The sequence below is a fragment of the Ptychodera flava genome, chromosome 1, assembly GCF_041260155.1.
Source record: "Ptychodera flava strain L36383 chromosome 1, AS_Pfla_20210202, whole genome shotgun sequence".
Taxonomy (NCBI): domain Eukaryota; kingdom Metazoa; phylum Hemichordata; class Enteropneusta; family Ptychoderidae; genus Ptychodera; species Ptychodera flava.
In genome coordinates this window covers 46519480-46536296 of record NC_091928.1, presented here as the reverse complement: position 1 = coordinate 46536296, position 16817 = coordinate 46519480, and the positions used below count along the sequence as shown (strand labels likewise).

The window sequence follows — 16817 nt, the reverse complement described above, 5'->3', positions numbered from 1 at the left end:
TTTTTTAAAAGCGAAAATTTAATTTTTTTCCCAATAGAGTTAACACAGGGATGGCGGCCATTTTGAATTTCAAATGCCAGTAAATGTGTAGTTTGCTTCTCTGGTACCCAAGTTTGCATGGTGACCCCGTAATTTTTATTCTTGATTAAATTGGGTAAGAGAACAGTGGAAAGTTACCTCGAGGTAAGTTTGAGAAAAAGTTAGGTGTTTTCTATTTTCGAGGCCCATACTACATTAAAGGGATATAGTCCGAAACAGCGCTCAAAGGTCGTATGGGACCCATACGACCAATGGCAACACTTTATCCAAGGTACGATGGTGGTTGATGAAAGTTAAAATATGTCTGTCATAATCTAGCGCCCCCCCCCCCCTACATCGTATAATATAAATGTTGCAGCTATGATGATGAGGTGCATCTAGATATCGTGCACGAAATACATTGTTTGTCAAGAAGAAACTCGCAAAGGCGCAGTACGTTCCGACGACTGCTTTCCTATAAACAAGCATCCTTATTCGTGTGTAGAAGTACCTGTATACAACATGAATGGGGTCTGGGGGCACCGACTTACTTTGGATCCTGTCTGTTATAACGTGTGGAAAATATGAAGTACCGGGCAACTGATCGAAATCACGGTGTGTGATGAAAATGTAGGAGTGGGTGTGGCATGATGTGAAAGACCAAGGTGAGTGTCGGTGAGGCACTGAATTTTCAAAAATGTGGCTGCCTATATTTGAAGGTGAAGAAAAACACGGGACAGGAGGCAGAAATATGTAACACTGGATAAAAGCCTTTTTTTTGGAGAAAGGTAAGTGTCTTGAATACATGCAATTATATTGGTGAAAAGAACGTCACAAGTCAAAATCACAGAGGCAATGTTAAAGATTCCATGTTCTGTAGTTCTAGGACTGTGTGACACCAATTATCACGAGACATTGCAGTCTGTTGTTGACTTACTATCAGAAGTAATGATATATTGCAAAAGTATATAACAAACTGGTGAAAATTGAATTAAACAACATACAGTATACTCAATGTATATGGCAACAAAATATTGGTATGAAACTTACGGAGATTACTTGTCTACTATACTTTGTTAAAAAAATAGATTAGTATGGATATTGTCTACTGTGTATACAAAAAAGATAATCTACAGTGAAATCGGCGATGTCATTATTGAGATCACCGGCATACTGAAGGTAATACGCCCTCAAAATTAACCCTTTGAGTGCTGTAAATTTTCCCACCAAATTTTTGTGCAAAATTTTACCAATTGTTTTTTAATTTTTGTAATTTTCTTTTTGACAATTTTGGATCAAATGGACAATATCTTTCATTGGCTACAGTTTTCGATCAAAATTTTGGAAAATATCTGAAAAAAAATTGTCAGAGTTACATTTTATAAAGCGGCAAAAATTGACTTTGGCGCTCAAAGGGTTAAAAAGATTCGAACTGATCAAAACTGATCAAAAAATTTTACTTTTCCTCCATGGAGTTAACAAAGGGATGGGCGGCAATTTTGAATTTCTAATATCGGTAGTACTAAAATTTGCACAGTGACGCCCGATTTTATTCTCGATTTTGAAAGATTCTTTAAGGAAAGTTTGAGCAAAAGTTTAAGTCTTTCACTTTCGAGGCCCATACTACCTTAATACCGTAAGTTAAATGAAGTCAAAATAAAAGAAATAAAGCATACTTGGGGATATGGCAGGTGGCTTGTGTTGGCGACTTAAGAAAGGAATCTATATGGGACGACATTAAATCGCTTGCAAATTACATTTTAATTTATGCAAATTTAATCAAGTGTATGCAAATTAACAACTTCCCATCATAAATTTGCAAAATTTTCTCACACTGATTGTTTTAAAACCAACCTATTAATCTATGAGCAAGTAATAAACACATCTTGTCATCTAGCTCTTGAAGACGATATCCAAAATGACAAGACTAGTAGCCTTTTTACCCCATTCGATCTTGAATCATTGCGCCTGATACCAGCCAACAAGGATCTCTCTTATCCATATAATTTGATTTTCCCGTCGAGTGACGTATTCATCTTCGAGAGAGCAACACCCACCGATGAACTTATCGGATCTAGGTCGGATGGAAGAAAGATAATACTGTTACACTGTCCTTGATAGCAATTAAGCCAGGCTCGAAACAAAAATTCGGCCGACATTGATTATTCACATTTAGATAGGGATCATGGGGGGATCTGGTCACGTGATCACCTCATTGTTGCAGTATCCAATGAAATGAATCCAAGAATAGCCAATTACATTACTTGATCATCCAAATTGTCCCTTCAACTTCAATAAAAGGTTATTTCTACGTACATGACAGCGATCAGTGTGACAATTGCAATCTATATGGTAACACCGGTACTATCATATTAACAGACTAACCGGCTTAGTGTAGTAGAAATTAAGTTATCTACTGTCACGGTGATAACTTTGTAGGTCACCTGAACCAGGGCAAAGTTGATAGTGTTTGGTGGTTGTTTCGCATATTTTCTTCTGACCCAGCGGTAATTGCACCAGTCAAATTAAGTTAGGTTTTCAGTCAACTTGTACCCGCCAAAACTCTTCACAGCGCGAGTGGCAAAATGGTGTTTCCAAGGAGCGTAGTATGGTACGGAATGGTCGTCTGGTCCATGGTGTTTGCCGACGCCAGTGCAGTCAGTGGTATTGAAACTGGGTCAAGAGGTCACATGCTGCAGCCAGACGTCCTGGCTACGATTTCACAACTTTTGACCGCTGAGGTACAGCCCAGCAGCTCGACCAGGTGTAACGACAGCCTGGCAAATAACCACATGGTATCCGAGAGATGCCGGCTGGATGTCTGCAAATTCGAAGAGGCTTTGGAGGAAAATGAGCGCTACGCATTGGAAAGTAAGTCGTCATTTATCTAATATTATACAGGAACGAAAGTTGATCCAGAATAGTTGTAGGGCAAAATCGATCAATTATTCGCCCAATTCATCCGGATTTATTTTTAAATGGCCTGATTGCTAAAAGTTAGGTGAAGTAATTGTATTTGAAACGTGTTCGAAATTCCGATATTTGAATGTGCATATAAATGCTGTGCCCAGTAATTAACTGGAAAATATATTTAAGAAGACTAAACGGCATTCCGGCCATGATGCCGACGACTAAAATTATTTGCGTATTGAGCAACATTGATAATGTAAAGAGACACCACATTCCCTCCACACATCGGTTGGGAACGTCAATTGTTTTAACGTGTGTAGTACTGGATTAGAAATTTTATGCGCATTACGGTTTGGCATCTATATTTCATACCCATTTTCATCGCCTTTTTCTTTCAAACATTTGTTGCCAAGAACCACTGATATTTACTCTAATATGTGAAGCCTGCGTCAACTATCTCAAAAAATGAACAATACATTAGGTTTTGGAGAGATCGGTCATTTGGTTTTGTTGTTTTGATTTCCGTAAAATAAAAATGGCGGTTACGGTAGCTCGCCTGCATCCCGATGTGTGATCCAAGTCTAAATTGTGCCTGATAATAAACTTTTACGATAGGTATCACGTGAAATGTGGTGTTTATTTTGGTGTTGGGGTGGATTGTATTCAAACCGAAATGAAGCCCTACACTTACAAACACAGACATCATATCAAACCATAAGGCGCATCGTAACAACAAGAGGGACCCGGGCGTTTCCCAGCCGGTGTGTGGAGAGACTGTGGAGTAACCAAATTGTTATCTGTCGATTAAACTTGTCCTTCAAACTTATTGTCATGGTCGACGTTGACAATTTTCTATGTCACTACTCAGTCAAAGAGCTAGGGCATTTTTTGCGTACTTTTACGAACGATAGGTTTTGATAGACTGAATTATAATGCGGTAATGGTGACGAGCAACCGGCTCTCATAGAGTGAAACAATTGCAGTTGTTTGAATGAGAGATACGGGCCGACCAGAATGACTCCTGACCTCCGTAGTAAGGAGATGCGTACCTAATAATAATAATAATGGGTTCTTATATAACGCACATATCCACAAGTATTATTACCCCTGGTCACTGGACCTAATATGAGACCACTCAACTCCCTGGGGAGCAAACAACAGTACTCACATGTGCAGCGAATAAGTGCAGCGGAGCTAAACGCACACATTACAACCACTGTCCTACCAGGTACCCATCACTCCTGGGTGGGGAGAAGCAATGAGGAATAAAGTTCCTTGCGCAAGGACAGAACACGATGGCCATGCCGGGGCTCGAACTCACCATGCTGTGATCGTGCGTCCACTGCTCCAACCACGTGCACTGGCCCATGAAGCCTCCATGATGCGTACCTATGTGTCACTTACCTCAACGCTGAAACGTGCGTTTTCGCACATAGCCATTGATGCTAAGGCATATGTTTGAGAGTCCGAGTGTCTGTCGCCAAGGCGCATTCAACCCTAAGTGTGTCTGTTCTACACCAAAATCTCATAGGATTTGATGAAAGTGACAAGGATGAAAAGATGGCCACTTTTTGAATGTAACCTGATGTTTTCTTCAAATACATTACTGTTACCCGGCCGTTTCCCTAATTTTGTCGGCTGGGTAATATAAATCAATTTAGATGAGTGGACGTTTAAGATTAGAATTAGTTCAACTCATCGATCAGGTTTTACTCACGAGCTAGACACAAGTATCGTGATTTTTCTAAAAATTAAACGCTTTGAAATTGTTCCAAGATTCTGTACGCACATTGTCTGGCAAATACAATCCTTACGTTGCACAAGCACGTTGCGATCTCGTGACATTTTTGGCGCGTATCCAAATCCCAGTGGTGTCTGGAATGACGCCATCCAGACTTATCGTCAAGCTAAAGGCGTAAATATTGATTTACGTTGGTGGAAATGTATCGAGTGGTGATGATGTCATTGCCAACAGGCCGCGTTGGTATCGCGGGATTGTGTTCGGTGGGGAAAGAAAAACTAGCAAAACATAAAGTTAAGGTAGAATGCGCCTCGGGGACAGATATTCTCAATCTCAAACTTTTACAATTTTTTTCTGATCTAGCACTTGTGGGGGCTCATTTTGAAGCTCTTGGTCAGAGAAAACTTTTTACCGGCTTACTTTTTACAAAATCGAAATTTTTTCTCATAGAGTTAACACAGGGATGGCGACCATTTTGAATTTCAAATATAATCGGAAAATCTTGGGTAATTTGTTTCTCTAGTACCTAAATTTGCACGGTGACGGATTTTTAGTCTTGATTTTGAAAGAGAATGGTTTAAATATTCATTGAGGAAAGTTTGAGCAAAAGTTTAAGACTTTCACTTTCATGGCAAGTACTACCTTAATGCGAATAGAACATTTAGTGGGAATGCCTCGATTCAAATGCAGTCCAATGTGCCAAAAACTCGCTCGTGGAAGTAAAGATCACACGGGGTGGAATCAGGGCCAAACACACGAAATGTGTTTAGATATTTTCCGTGCAGATGGACAGTACTATGTATGCATTCTGTTTTTGAGATGGTTTGCCGGGGAAAGAGATGGTTTCAATCTGGCTCGAACTCACAACGTACGGTACCCAATCACCAAGCGGAGAAAGCAACAGACAAAACAGCTCGGCCAAATCCCTTATCTCAAAAAGATTGGTCTAATAACCGAGCTAAAGAGACACTGGAAGGGTTTCCTTCGCGGGACAAGGCGGGAGGAGGGCTAAATTTTTTAACAAAATGCCTTGTCCTCCTTAAGATTTGATTTAACAACTTTTCGTACGGCCGATTTGTATTCCCATTTGGATATGGAAAAGGGGAACGCTTCAAAGCGGGGGGATATTTTTTCAATGTGACAGGAAAGATGTCAACAGCTTCTCTTTGCTCTCAAAATGTTATAGATGATTTCTCGGTGAAGTGGCGGCCACCTGATTGGTGGTTCATTAGATAAGATAGAAAAGAGAAAACGATTAAAAACACCCATAACATAATCAAGGATCAGTTATTTTATCTCTACCAAACAAGGCCGAAGAAAAACAGCAAAAATCAACTTTGATGAAATTCCCCGTCCCGCGTTTCATTATAACACATTGCTCTGAGACTGTGCCACGGTTGTGCATGCCCAAAGTTTTTTTTCGGTGTACTTCATTCACAGACTCTAGAAATATGTTTCACTTCTACCATATTATAAATTGACTTCGACAGCGAAGGTTTGTGGGCGCAGAGAACCTTTTTGCGTTGATTTCTGTAAGGTTTGGCTTTTGGAACAGAATAATACACGACTAGAAGGCCCCTACCTTCCCGGAGACCATTTTAGTTCAGGTAATTTGATTTCTCATTACTCCTCGATGCAGAACTTTTACCTTGGTTCAAACTTGCATAGGTCAACTTTCAACCATAAATGTTTCCATTTCGAAATGAAGAAAAAAAATGAGGGGTACTACAGAAAGTAATCACTAAGTACATACAGTCGCCCCCTCAGCGCAATTCTAATATGTGGGGGATTAAATTTTTGATTCAAACAAAGGTAGGCCTGTGAAAACATTATTTACTCCATTCTCATCAAAATGGGCCCACACAAGCAGATCGAAAAAAAAAAAAAAAACATTTTGTAAAAGTGTAAGCGTGCTAGTATCTGTCCCCGGCCGGGAGGCGCACTCTGCCTTACACAAAGCGTCCGTGTGTTTTGTGTGGGCGATATTGTTCGGCCAAAGTACAATACCTTAAAGATTACAATTTAATCGACCATATCATAAGGCAATCAGTGCTTATTGTTATTGTGGCCTATTCTCCCATGTGCGCACTGTGTCTGAAAACCGTGTCACTGTGTCAACGACTTCGATTTTATAGCTTCGCATCCTAGTCCATTGTGACAACATCTACATTCTATCACCTAAAAGTTCTATCGTTCTGAAGATTCATTTTACCAATAATATATAATATATATAGTCTACTTCATTTGTTTTGTTCGGTTACGTTTAGATTACAGAGTATTTGTGTCGTAGCTTTTTGATGAAATGCACGACTAAAATCAAGTATAAATCTGATGGTCAAAGGTCCGTCCGCCGTCAGTGTTCCAACGAACCAGTGCGCGCGCGCGCGCTCGCTCTCTCTCTCTCTCTCTCTCTCTCTCTCTCTCTCTCTCTCTCTCTCTCTCTCTCTCTCTCTTGAACTCTCTCTGTTTGACTAAAGGAACCAAAGCCGATTGTGACGGCGGACGGCCCCCGTGAAACAGGAATTCTGGGTCACGGACCATGACACCTAGACATTCAGGGTAAGAGGGATTGTCCGCAGTTCACCTAACCACAAGCTACTGTGGCAGGAACCATATTAGTTCTATCATCGCCGATAGTGGCCATGAGAACTTGTGTTAATGAATGACTTTGACCACCTTCTCGTGTATCGTAGAGGATGTACAGTGTTCGCCTAAAAGTTCTGCACAGAAATTGTGATAGAGGTTTACTAGCAACAGTTGTAATATCAACTACGAGAAGATGTCTGTTAGATGCCGAAGATCCTTAAATTTTCGCGTTGGTAAATAAATATGCCAAGGTCATCCACAATCTATCAATGGCGCTCATGCGATCAAGAAAAAATCAATAAAGAAGTGTTCTGTGTAAAATTTCGGGAGAGTTTACCCCGGTTACGGTTGCCTAGGATATCGCACTGTCGAGGCAAACTGTCGGTTTGATCAAGGTGGTCTGTTTGTTACACTTTGGTCGTACCTGATGATCGATGCACTTGAATTCCAATGGCCAACCATTGAACTCCTTCAGTTGACCAGGTCGAGTACGCAGGAATTCTCGGTCAGGGGCTAGGTGACCTTCAAGGGTTACTGCTATTGTCCGCAGTTCAGCTAACCACAGGAACCATATTAGTTCTATCATCGCCGGTAGTGGCCATGAGAACTTGGCCTAATGAACGACTTTGATCACCCTTTCAAATGTCTAAATGCTAATCTGAAACAACCTGTGTATGGAGATGGTCTTTCTAAAGGAACATGACTTTGTATGTCACCGCATGCAAGTCTAAATTTAGTAGAATGCGCCTCGGATGAGTATTTATCTTCCCAAATTTCTACAATTCTTTTCTGATCCACCCTTGTGGGAGCTTATCTACAAGCCCTTTGAGTAAGAAAACTTTTCACCGTCTCGATGTTTCGAAAATAAAAAATCTTATTTTTTCCACATCGAGTTTAACACAGGAGAGGGCGGCCATTTTGAATTTCCAATATCGGTAAATATCAGGTGATTAGCTTCTCTAGTGCCAAACTTTGCACGACAACCCCAGGTTTTCATTCTTGATTTGACAAAAGAATGATCACAAGTTTCGGTGAAGAAATTTTTAGAAAAAGGTTTAAAACTTTCACTTTGCACTACCTGAAATATAAACCCATATTAAACATTTAAAAAAATAGTGAAATTAAGATCGCCAGTCATTCTGAGGCAGTGATAGAGTAATGTCTCGTACAGGATGTATAGAGATCGCCTAAAGGTTCTGCACAGAAATTGTGATAAAGGTTTACTAGCAACAGTTGTAATATCAACTACGAGAAGATGTCTGTTAGATGCCGAAGATCCTTAAATTTTCGCGTTGGTAAATAAATATGCCAAGGTCATCCACAATCTATCAATGGCGCTCATGCGATCAAGAAAAAAATGCCCTCAATAAAGAAGTGTTCTGTGTAAAATTTCGGGAGAGTTTACCCCGGTTACGGTTGCCTAGGATGCCGCTTTGATCAAGGTGGTCTGTTTGTTACACTTTGGTCGTACCTGATGATCGATGCACTTGAATTCCAATGGCCAACCATTGAACTCCTTCAGTTGACCAGGTCTGGGATGCAGGGTAGGTAACAGAGATAACGGATGGTGCCAACAAATACAAAACAATAATGAGAGGCAGACAAGTGAGTTATTCAGTAAGCCTGAAATTAAAAAAAGGGACAGCGTGGGGAACAGGCAGACATAGACAGTCAGAGAGAAAAATGGATAGTCAGTTATGGTCAGACGTGGGACCCCATGGTCAAAATCGCATTACATTGAAACGTGTCTGTTATGGGTGCCCGTGAAACTGCCGAAATGTCCTAAATAATTTTTTTCTCAAAGACAGATAACCTTTTTCGACTCTTAACTTTGCGTGATCTGTCCCCAAGAAGAGCTGCCAAGGTTGTGCAGGTGTCCGTAAGGATGAAGGCGCAAAAGATGCATTTCCCCTCGGACCAGTGATTTTACGTTGAGAAATAAGTTTCTGGCATTGCAGAGTTATGGGGAGGAAAAGTTCACAGTGATTCACGCTGATAAATTTCTGTTCTCGAGTTTGCCAAATGACCCGTAGTATATAGGCTGGCAGAACTCCAAACATTATTAGTACCCATCATTGTGCATCTGATAAGTGACTCCAAAACGCAAATCAGTGACGGGTTCGAATTATTGTGTTGATAGGTCAGGGACATGCCCCTCGATATTCAGTATCACCGACCTGGAAGATTTGCTGAATATTCCACCCGTACTAAACAATTGATCCCTTCAAATGTTGAAAATGTGCAAGTTGGGGTAGAATGCGACCCGAGAACACATATTCTGATTCTAGATATTTCACAATACTTGCAATTGCTTGTCTACCTCTTGTGTGTGCTTATTTTGAAACATTGAGACTAAATTTTATTATTATTATTATTATTATTATTTTTTATTATTATTATTTTTATTTATTATTATTTTTATTTTTATCATAATTATCATCATATTATTATTATTATTATTATTACTATTATTATTACTATTATTATTACTATTATTATTATGAAAATCTAAAATCTATTTTCGCCATGGAGTTAACACAGTAATTGAGGCAATTTTGAATTAGAGTATCGGTGAATGTTATGTAATGTTTCTCTAGTGCCCAATTTCGAAAATTTGAATTTTCCCGATAGAGCTGACACAAGGGTGGCGGTCATCATGAATTTTATATATCGGTTTCAAAAATGATGTTGGGTAATTTGCTTCTCTTGCAAATTTTGCACGGTGTATATATAGAAGTATCACTGCTCGCTGATTCGGACCATGTGCATGCGTTTTACAGATCAAATCATAAACGGGTGATACACTCATATACTCTCAGTTAGGTATCCAGTAAAAGAACCGCGATTTGATAATTTGATTTCCGGAGAAATGTTATTCAACCCCTTGTCAAAGCCACCGTGAATTCCTTAATAGTATTGTTTTTCGAGAGAGTTGACTTGCAAGAGCCTTACGGAGACAACTTACGAGAGTGCAACAACAGCGTCATTTGGAAAATGCTGATTTCTATTTTACAGTGAAAGTCCATATCATTGATTCTCACTGCGTACAATCATTTAGATCACAGTACCGTGTTGTCAGACTGTCATGTCTGAGCATTGAGACGCCCATGGAATACATGAGTGCTGCTTATTTTTCAATATTAAGTGGGCTTCCATACAAGTTTCCTCTCTGAGCATTCCATCAGCGACTGTATTCTTGTTTAATTACAAAGAAAATAAATACATTGATAACACAATTCACATATATTTTTACTTTCTCTCCGGCGATGTTGACTTACTAGCTCTTGTCGCAAAATTATTGGGTAAGATTATGCGTCGTAAAAAAATGGTTGTCGCCAGACAAAAATCTGGGAATTTTTTTTTTTTTGCTTTGTCAAACATGGCTTCTCTGAAAAATATATTCAGATTCGCATGTATAGATAGTTTTAGTCATGTAATTGAAATAGCTGTATTACTGTTGTCAATTTTTATTATTCATGTAGTATTTCATGATACGATAGTATGACCAAATGTGCCGCAAAGTGGTAGGAAGAAAGTAGAATGCACACTGTACAGACCTTGTTCTCAGTTATCCACAATGCAATGCTGGTTGACAAGCCCATTATTGTCGTACGACCCGTAGAAAAGAGAGGCAGCCATACGGTACTGTTGTACTGACAGCTGTACTGTTGTTCATCAGGTGCAGCCAACGGAGCTATTTATTGAAAAAGCTATTCCGGGAGCAATTTTTGAGGGCAGGGAAATTTTAATTTTGCTTGGGCAGGGGACATATTTAGGTGGAAGGGGAGCAAATTTTAGGGGCTTTTTGTCGGGCAGGGCAGATATCGGTTGATTGTGCCGGGGATAGGGCTTGGCGAAAAACGAGGAGAGAGGGGAAGCTACAGGGGAAGTTGAGCCATGGTGTTTCCGGTAGAAGGCCACTGCAGTATGTGTCTGCATTGGAATGTTAATTTTCAGGGGATTTTTTTTCACAGGGCAGGGGGAAATCGACAGGTATTTTCATCTCAGGGTGGGGTAGCTTCATGACTGCAGGGGAAATGGAATGCCAAATATTGAGAGGAAGTTTTTCGAGTGCAGGGGAAATCGGCAAATTTTTTTACAACTGGGCAAAGGAACTTCAAAAATGACAGTGGAGAGGGGAAACAGGCAAAATAGTGGGGAGTGGGTAAAAATGAAGTTTGAGTGCGGGAGGGTAAGTCGAAAAATTTTCAGGGGAAGGGCAAATTATGAACAGCTAACTAATTACCCTCATGACTTAAAATTAGTCAGTTCACATTATTATACTTGTCATGCACAATATATCTTGTCGTAGTAAAGACCCCTTTAAAAGTACATTGTTCGTTGGCTGCACCTGGTTCATTGCTTTGAAGCGTCCCAGACGGTCAGGCAGGCAGCGCACTTTGTGGAGCAGCTTTAGGGCGGTGATGATCTAGCGACATCGCGTACGGTTTGTCGCCTACAACCTACAGAATCTATGCAATGACTCAGTTTTAAGTAGCCATTTGGTGAGGTTATCTGTGTTATTGGACCAAAATTATTCCGATAACACAGGGTCGTGGGCGGTTAACGACCATGGGTCTAGAGTCTTGGCCGGTGACCGTACTTAATTTAGAAACACCCATGCCAGTCTTTGGCCCTGACAATAAATTATACAATGCATAACAGGCAAGTGGGGAGAGAGGTTAAGCTTTCCAAAAACATTTTATAAATTTTCAATATATAGGTATCAATCAAGATAAGGCGAAACAGAAGAGAGTTTTGTCTTTTATCCTCTCGTGTGCCGTAAAAGCCGGACCGCATCAGCCCTTTTACAAGATTCGTTTAAGAAACTAACGATAAAACAGGGTGATAGACATTGTCTGTAAGAATTGCGATACAGCCAAATACGATCCTGTCCCGTCATTTTTCTGAGTGTCACAGATACAAATGCATGGAAATATCGTGTTATATGTCGTGTCGGAATTTTGGGTGCTGTAAAATAGATGAAATAAAACCCGCGTCGCCACATCATTTTTCACAAGGGAGATAGGACGAAAAATAAATGTAAGTTTGGCCTTGCAGATAAAAAATTTGAAAATCTTTAAGCTGTAGACGAGACCGTGACGACATTTTGACCCGGGGCACGCAAACATAGCGATTTTGAAGCACTAACGTCCCTCCACCCACCTATGGCTGCAATTACCGTGATCAGGGCGTTGTGCTTTCGAATGACTATTGAAAGGTTGCCCATCGAGGAGCTCACGCTAAAACAGCCAATTTCAAGAAATTGACTGTATAGTTTTATTTTGACTGTAATTAGTATATAGCGTTTAAAACACATATGAGCTAAATACAATTCTGGAGGGGAAGTAAACGGTGTTTTGTAATTGACCTCCAATCACAGTTCGAAAAGCTGTTCTTCGTTCCCTCCCATAATTCCCCCGTTACCAAAACTCTCAAATACCGCTGTTCCCATCACAAGAACTCCCCAGTGCCCTCTTCCACTAACAAAAGTTTCCCTCTGCCCTCTCAACAACACATTGTTTTTCCTCTCCCCCCTAAAGAGTGCTTAAAATAATAAACATCTCACGAAAATACCCCATATGAAAGAAGACGCCCTTTTCAAGTTCCCCGTCTACTCAAATGATAGAAATGCCCTCGGTGGAACACCTTTTTTACAGGAACAACTTCATCGGCTACCCATGTTTGTGTCGACTTTGGTGTAGAACTGCGACGAGGGATTAAAAACAGCTAAACGGGCATTGTGGGTCGAAAAAAACCAGGTAATAAGTGTTTTATTACATGCCTCGATGTGAGTGTAAATCAGTGCATTGATTTGAATAGGAACATCCAGGGAGTTATCGCGCCGGTGAACGATGTATTGACCGAGTTCCATGGCTGCCCTGTCCAGTGAAGCCCTTCGACGTTTTCGACGTCAAAATAGACGCTTAACGCTAGATGTAAAATATCCATACGCGCACAACTATTTGACTTTCGTTAAGATCTGTTTGATGCTAGTTGATAATGGTTAAATTGTTTGGAAATGCCCTGCATGTAACTAAATGTCATGTAACATTAACAGTGACGAGGCATGTAATAAAAATATTATTGTTATATAAAAATATTATTATTATTATTATATTAAACATGGGTTTGTGTGAGTTGCTTTTTTGTCTTTGTGCTTTAGTGTATGCACTGCGACGATACATCGTCAGCTTACGTTTAGCGTGAGAGTTCTTCACAACGACCATATAGCAGTAGTGCCAGTTTCTCCTCAAATAAAAGTCAAAATGCCATTATTATCATACCGATTGACGTCTTTTCATGCACTTGAAATCAGACGCTCAGTTGTCATGCTTCATCCATCTGCTGTTGTTTCACAGCTGCAGACGACACTGCATTCGAGATCACATGACAGAGCACTTTTTCACAAATTATTTCCATATGGAAATAGTCTGTCGAAACATACCCTCTGACGTCACTGTTCTCGAGCCAATAGGCATCCGTATATCCCCTCGTCAATTAACTTGTTCTGGCGGATTGCTACACAGAATTAGCAACAAACGAGTGCCAATAGTCAATATTTCTGACTGAAAGACAAGGAATATTGATCGGAATGAAGTAGAAACGTTTTTGTTGACTTCCTTCTGAGTTTCAGGCAATGAATGTGAAAAGGGGTTTCTCCTTTGTCCTGGGAAATGGCTTGCTGAACGTCTTCTTAAAAGTATGGACTCCACAAAACAATTGACACACACATGTTCTTAACGGTGGATTTTAATAAAAATGTCAACATTTGAAGGTGTTTGCGACACAAATACTGCAAATAAGCTATCATTACAGAGCAAGCCGAGTTAGTGAAAATAAATGTGATTTTGGCGTAATACCGCATTTTACTGACTTGACAGACGGGGAAGTGATACTGTCTGGCAGGGTTAGGGTTAATGTTAACATAGAACATATGTTCGTGAAAACAAAATGAGATTCATATCAATACGAAACTGGGGTGACACAATACTCAAAAGTGGACGACTTTTCACCGACTTTGGTGTTGATATAGCTTGTGGATTTCAAGTTTTTGAGATTAACGGACAATGCACTCCCTCGTTAACACTGTGATATCGGACAAAGGGATAGAAATGACAATGCGCTTTATCTTCTTGATTATTCACCATTCAGCGAATCAACAGACGACAAGCTCATGCAAAACCGTATCCTCCCTTCTGTAGAAAAGACCCTCCCTTTCGACCAGTGTTTGTCTGTCCTTGGCCTCTTGGTGACTTGTGCAAGACAGTTTTGACAGTATTGTAGAGGAATCATAAGAGTTTGTGAAGAAATATAGGTTTGAGAGCCAAAAAGTTCGTGGTATGGTTTAATGCGGCGGCTCTAGCTCAGATTTTCCATCTTATAATCTTGTACAGTGCTTTTCAGCTTGTGATTTATATGAAGTTTTTGTCTTGTCTTAGTGAAAATCGTGCATTTATTTTTCCCATCAGCAGTCATCATATTGAAGCGGCAATTTTATATTCAATATTTTGTAAATCTTAGGAAATCTGTTTCTCTGGTTACCAAACTTAATTGTACCGTGACCATGATCCCTGGGTTTTATTCTTTGTTATGAGAAAGAATGTTGGTGCCCCGAGCAAAGTTCAGCAAAATTTATGTCGCTCAGACACGTCATCGATACCTTAACTGAGTAAGTAAATGTATGTTTGTGGGTTAAAGGTCTATAAGCAGTATAAGGTCTGCAGACAGTGACGCAGAATGTCGGGCAAAGTAAGCCAAAGTCCTGAATACATGAAAGCCTTGACCAGTGGAATATGACGAATAAATGACGAATAAATTTGTATCGACCCGATCTACCGACAATGCTTGGACCTCTGCCAACTCAAGAACAGAGATTACGAATCAGCATGACTCATTGTGATCATTGCCGTCTTGCTGCAAATGCGAATTACTTTGTATTTTTGTTTGAAAATGGCAAAATAATTATTTGAGGCGATGTTTATCCACTGCAACTATTTCCTCACAAACACCACTACACTTGTGACAGTTCTGTATTGAACAAAAACCTTGATCGCCGAAAATCAAGAGCCGAATGAGGTTATTTTCTGTGTTGCACTTCATTATTTAGGACACGTTTTGATCTTATTGCTTAACATACGCGTCTCTCCTGGTGTGATTTTGACAAGGGTCTATCACTCTCTATCTGATCAGGTCTCAATGTCGTTTTGCACCTTTCTCTCTGACTGTCACTTTCAATCTGCCCCCCCCCCCATCACTATTCGTCAGAGTGTCTGACAAAGACATCAACCAATCCTCTGAGTGTTTATCATCATCAGCTATCTCTGCAGCCTACATTGCGTTCTGGTTCATGAAAGTTCAAATGGTCGCGTGAATTCGGGTGCATGGCTATCAGTTACTACCATCTCAGGATAACAAATCAATTATGTTGATAACACCTGAACACTTCGAAGTTATCAGATACAGAGATGCTAAAAGGCATTTTTTATGTCAGTTCCGTGTTACTAATGTTGGTGGTAAACCTCTCTCACAATTTTTATGTAGAATTTTTAAGGTTTTGATTTTTAAGTAAGCTGCAAAAACTGCCTGCGACTGCACTTCCTCGGACTTTGAACGGTGGACACGGTGTTTCCTCAAAATACACGATTTTTTGTCCCTATCATTTACGCAAAGGTTGCCCTATTTTCCACCGGTTAGATCTTTCAACAGAGTTTAGACGCGTTGCAGTTATCATGGTTATACAGACTTTTTTGTTTGTTTATTTTTTGTTTGCTTGTGTGTCATTCATTTGAGCCGAAATTGCTCATAAATATGTAAGATCTAAACTATCTGCTTCAGTTTTGCTTTGTTTTCACATTCGCTTAAAATATAAACAAAATATGGCAGTTCAGCTACAAGTAGGACATTGCATATACAGATTATAGACGGGTGTACGAGGTTCTTTCTACGCCTGTTTGAAAAGTCAAAAACAGAATTGGTGTTTGTTAAAACAAAATGAGATAAATGCCATTCCGAAACTGGAAAGACCCGATCTCAAAAGTGAACGGCTTCTCGCCTGAATTATAAAGCTTTTGAATTTTCGATTAACGGACAATGATCAACCTCATTAACATATCGGACAAAGGGATAGACACGATTGCGAGACCCAACATTCTATCAATTAAATCGCTGCTAACTTCTGATATTCTGTGATGTAATCAACAACAATGGAGAACCGTTACAATACCTAAACGACGTAATGAGCTTACGTGGACAATTGTAACCTAAATCCAAGGAACGTAATATGATTGCATGGCATGCCCGAGTGACATTCTTGAGATAAACTTGCTTCAAGTATTAGTTTTAAGACTTTTGAAATAAATTCACCCTTGTATAATGGTGTCAGGGATTAGAAAATAATTATGTCAACTTTCATCTGTATGTCAGTTCTTTCTTGAACCGAATAACCAAGCGGTGACTAGAACCCGGACCATTATTTTTCTTTAAATCGAAAATTTTATCCCCCCCCCCTCCCGCGTTACAGCGACCATTTTAATTTCAAGTGTCAATCAATTTATTAGGG

General features: G+C 39.9%; 1 protein-coding gene across 1 annotated transcript in view; it reads left to right on the top strand.

Annotated features, from left to right (window-relative positions):
* The first annotated feature begins 2311 nt into the window (after positions 1–2311).
* The window catches only part of LOC139139289 (nose resistant to fluoxetine protein 6-like), a 36032-nt gene continuing 21526 nt past the window's right edge, over positions 2312–16817 (top strand). The window contains exon 1 of the mRNA XM_070708154.1: positions 2312–2889. Coding sequence (XP_070564255.1) covers positions 2604–2889 — 286 coding nt within the window. The 5' untranslated portion in view covers positions 2312–2603. The remainder of the gene's footprint in view (positions 2890–16817) is intronic.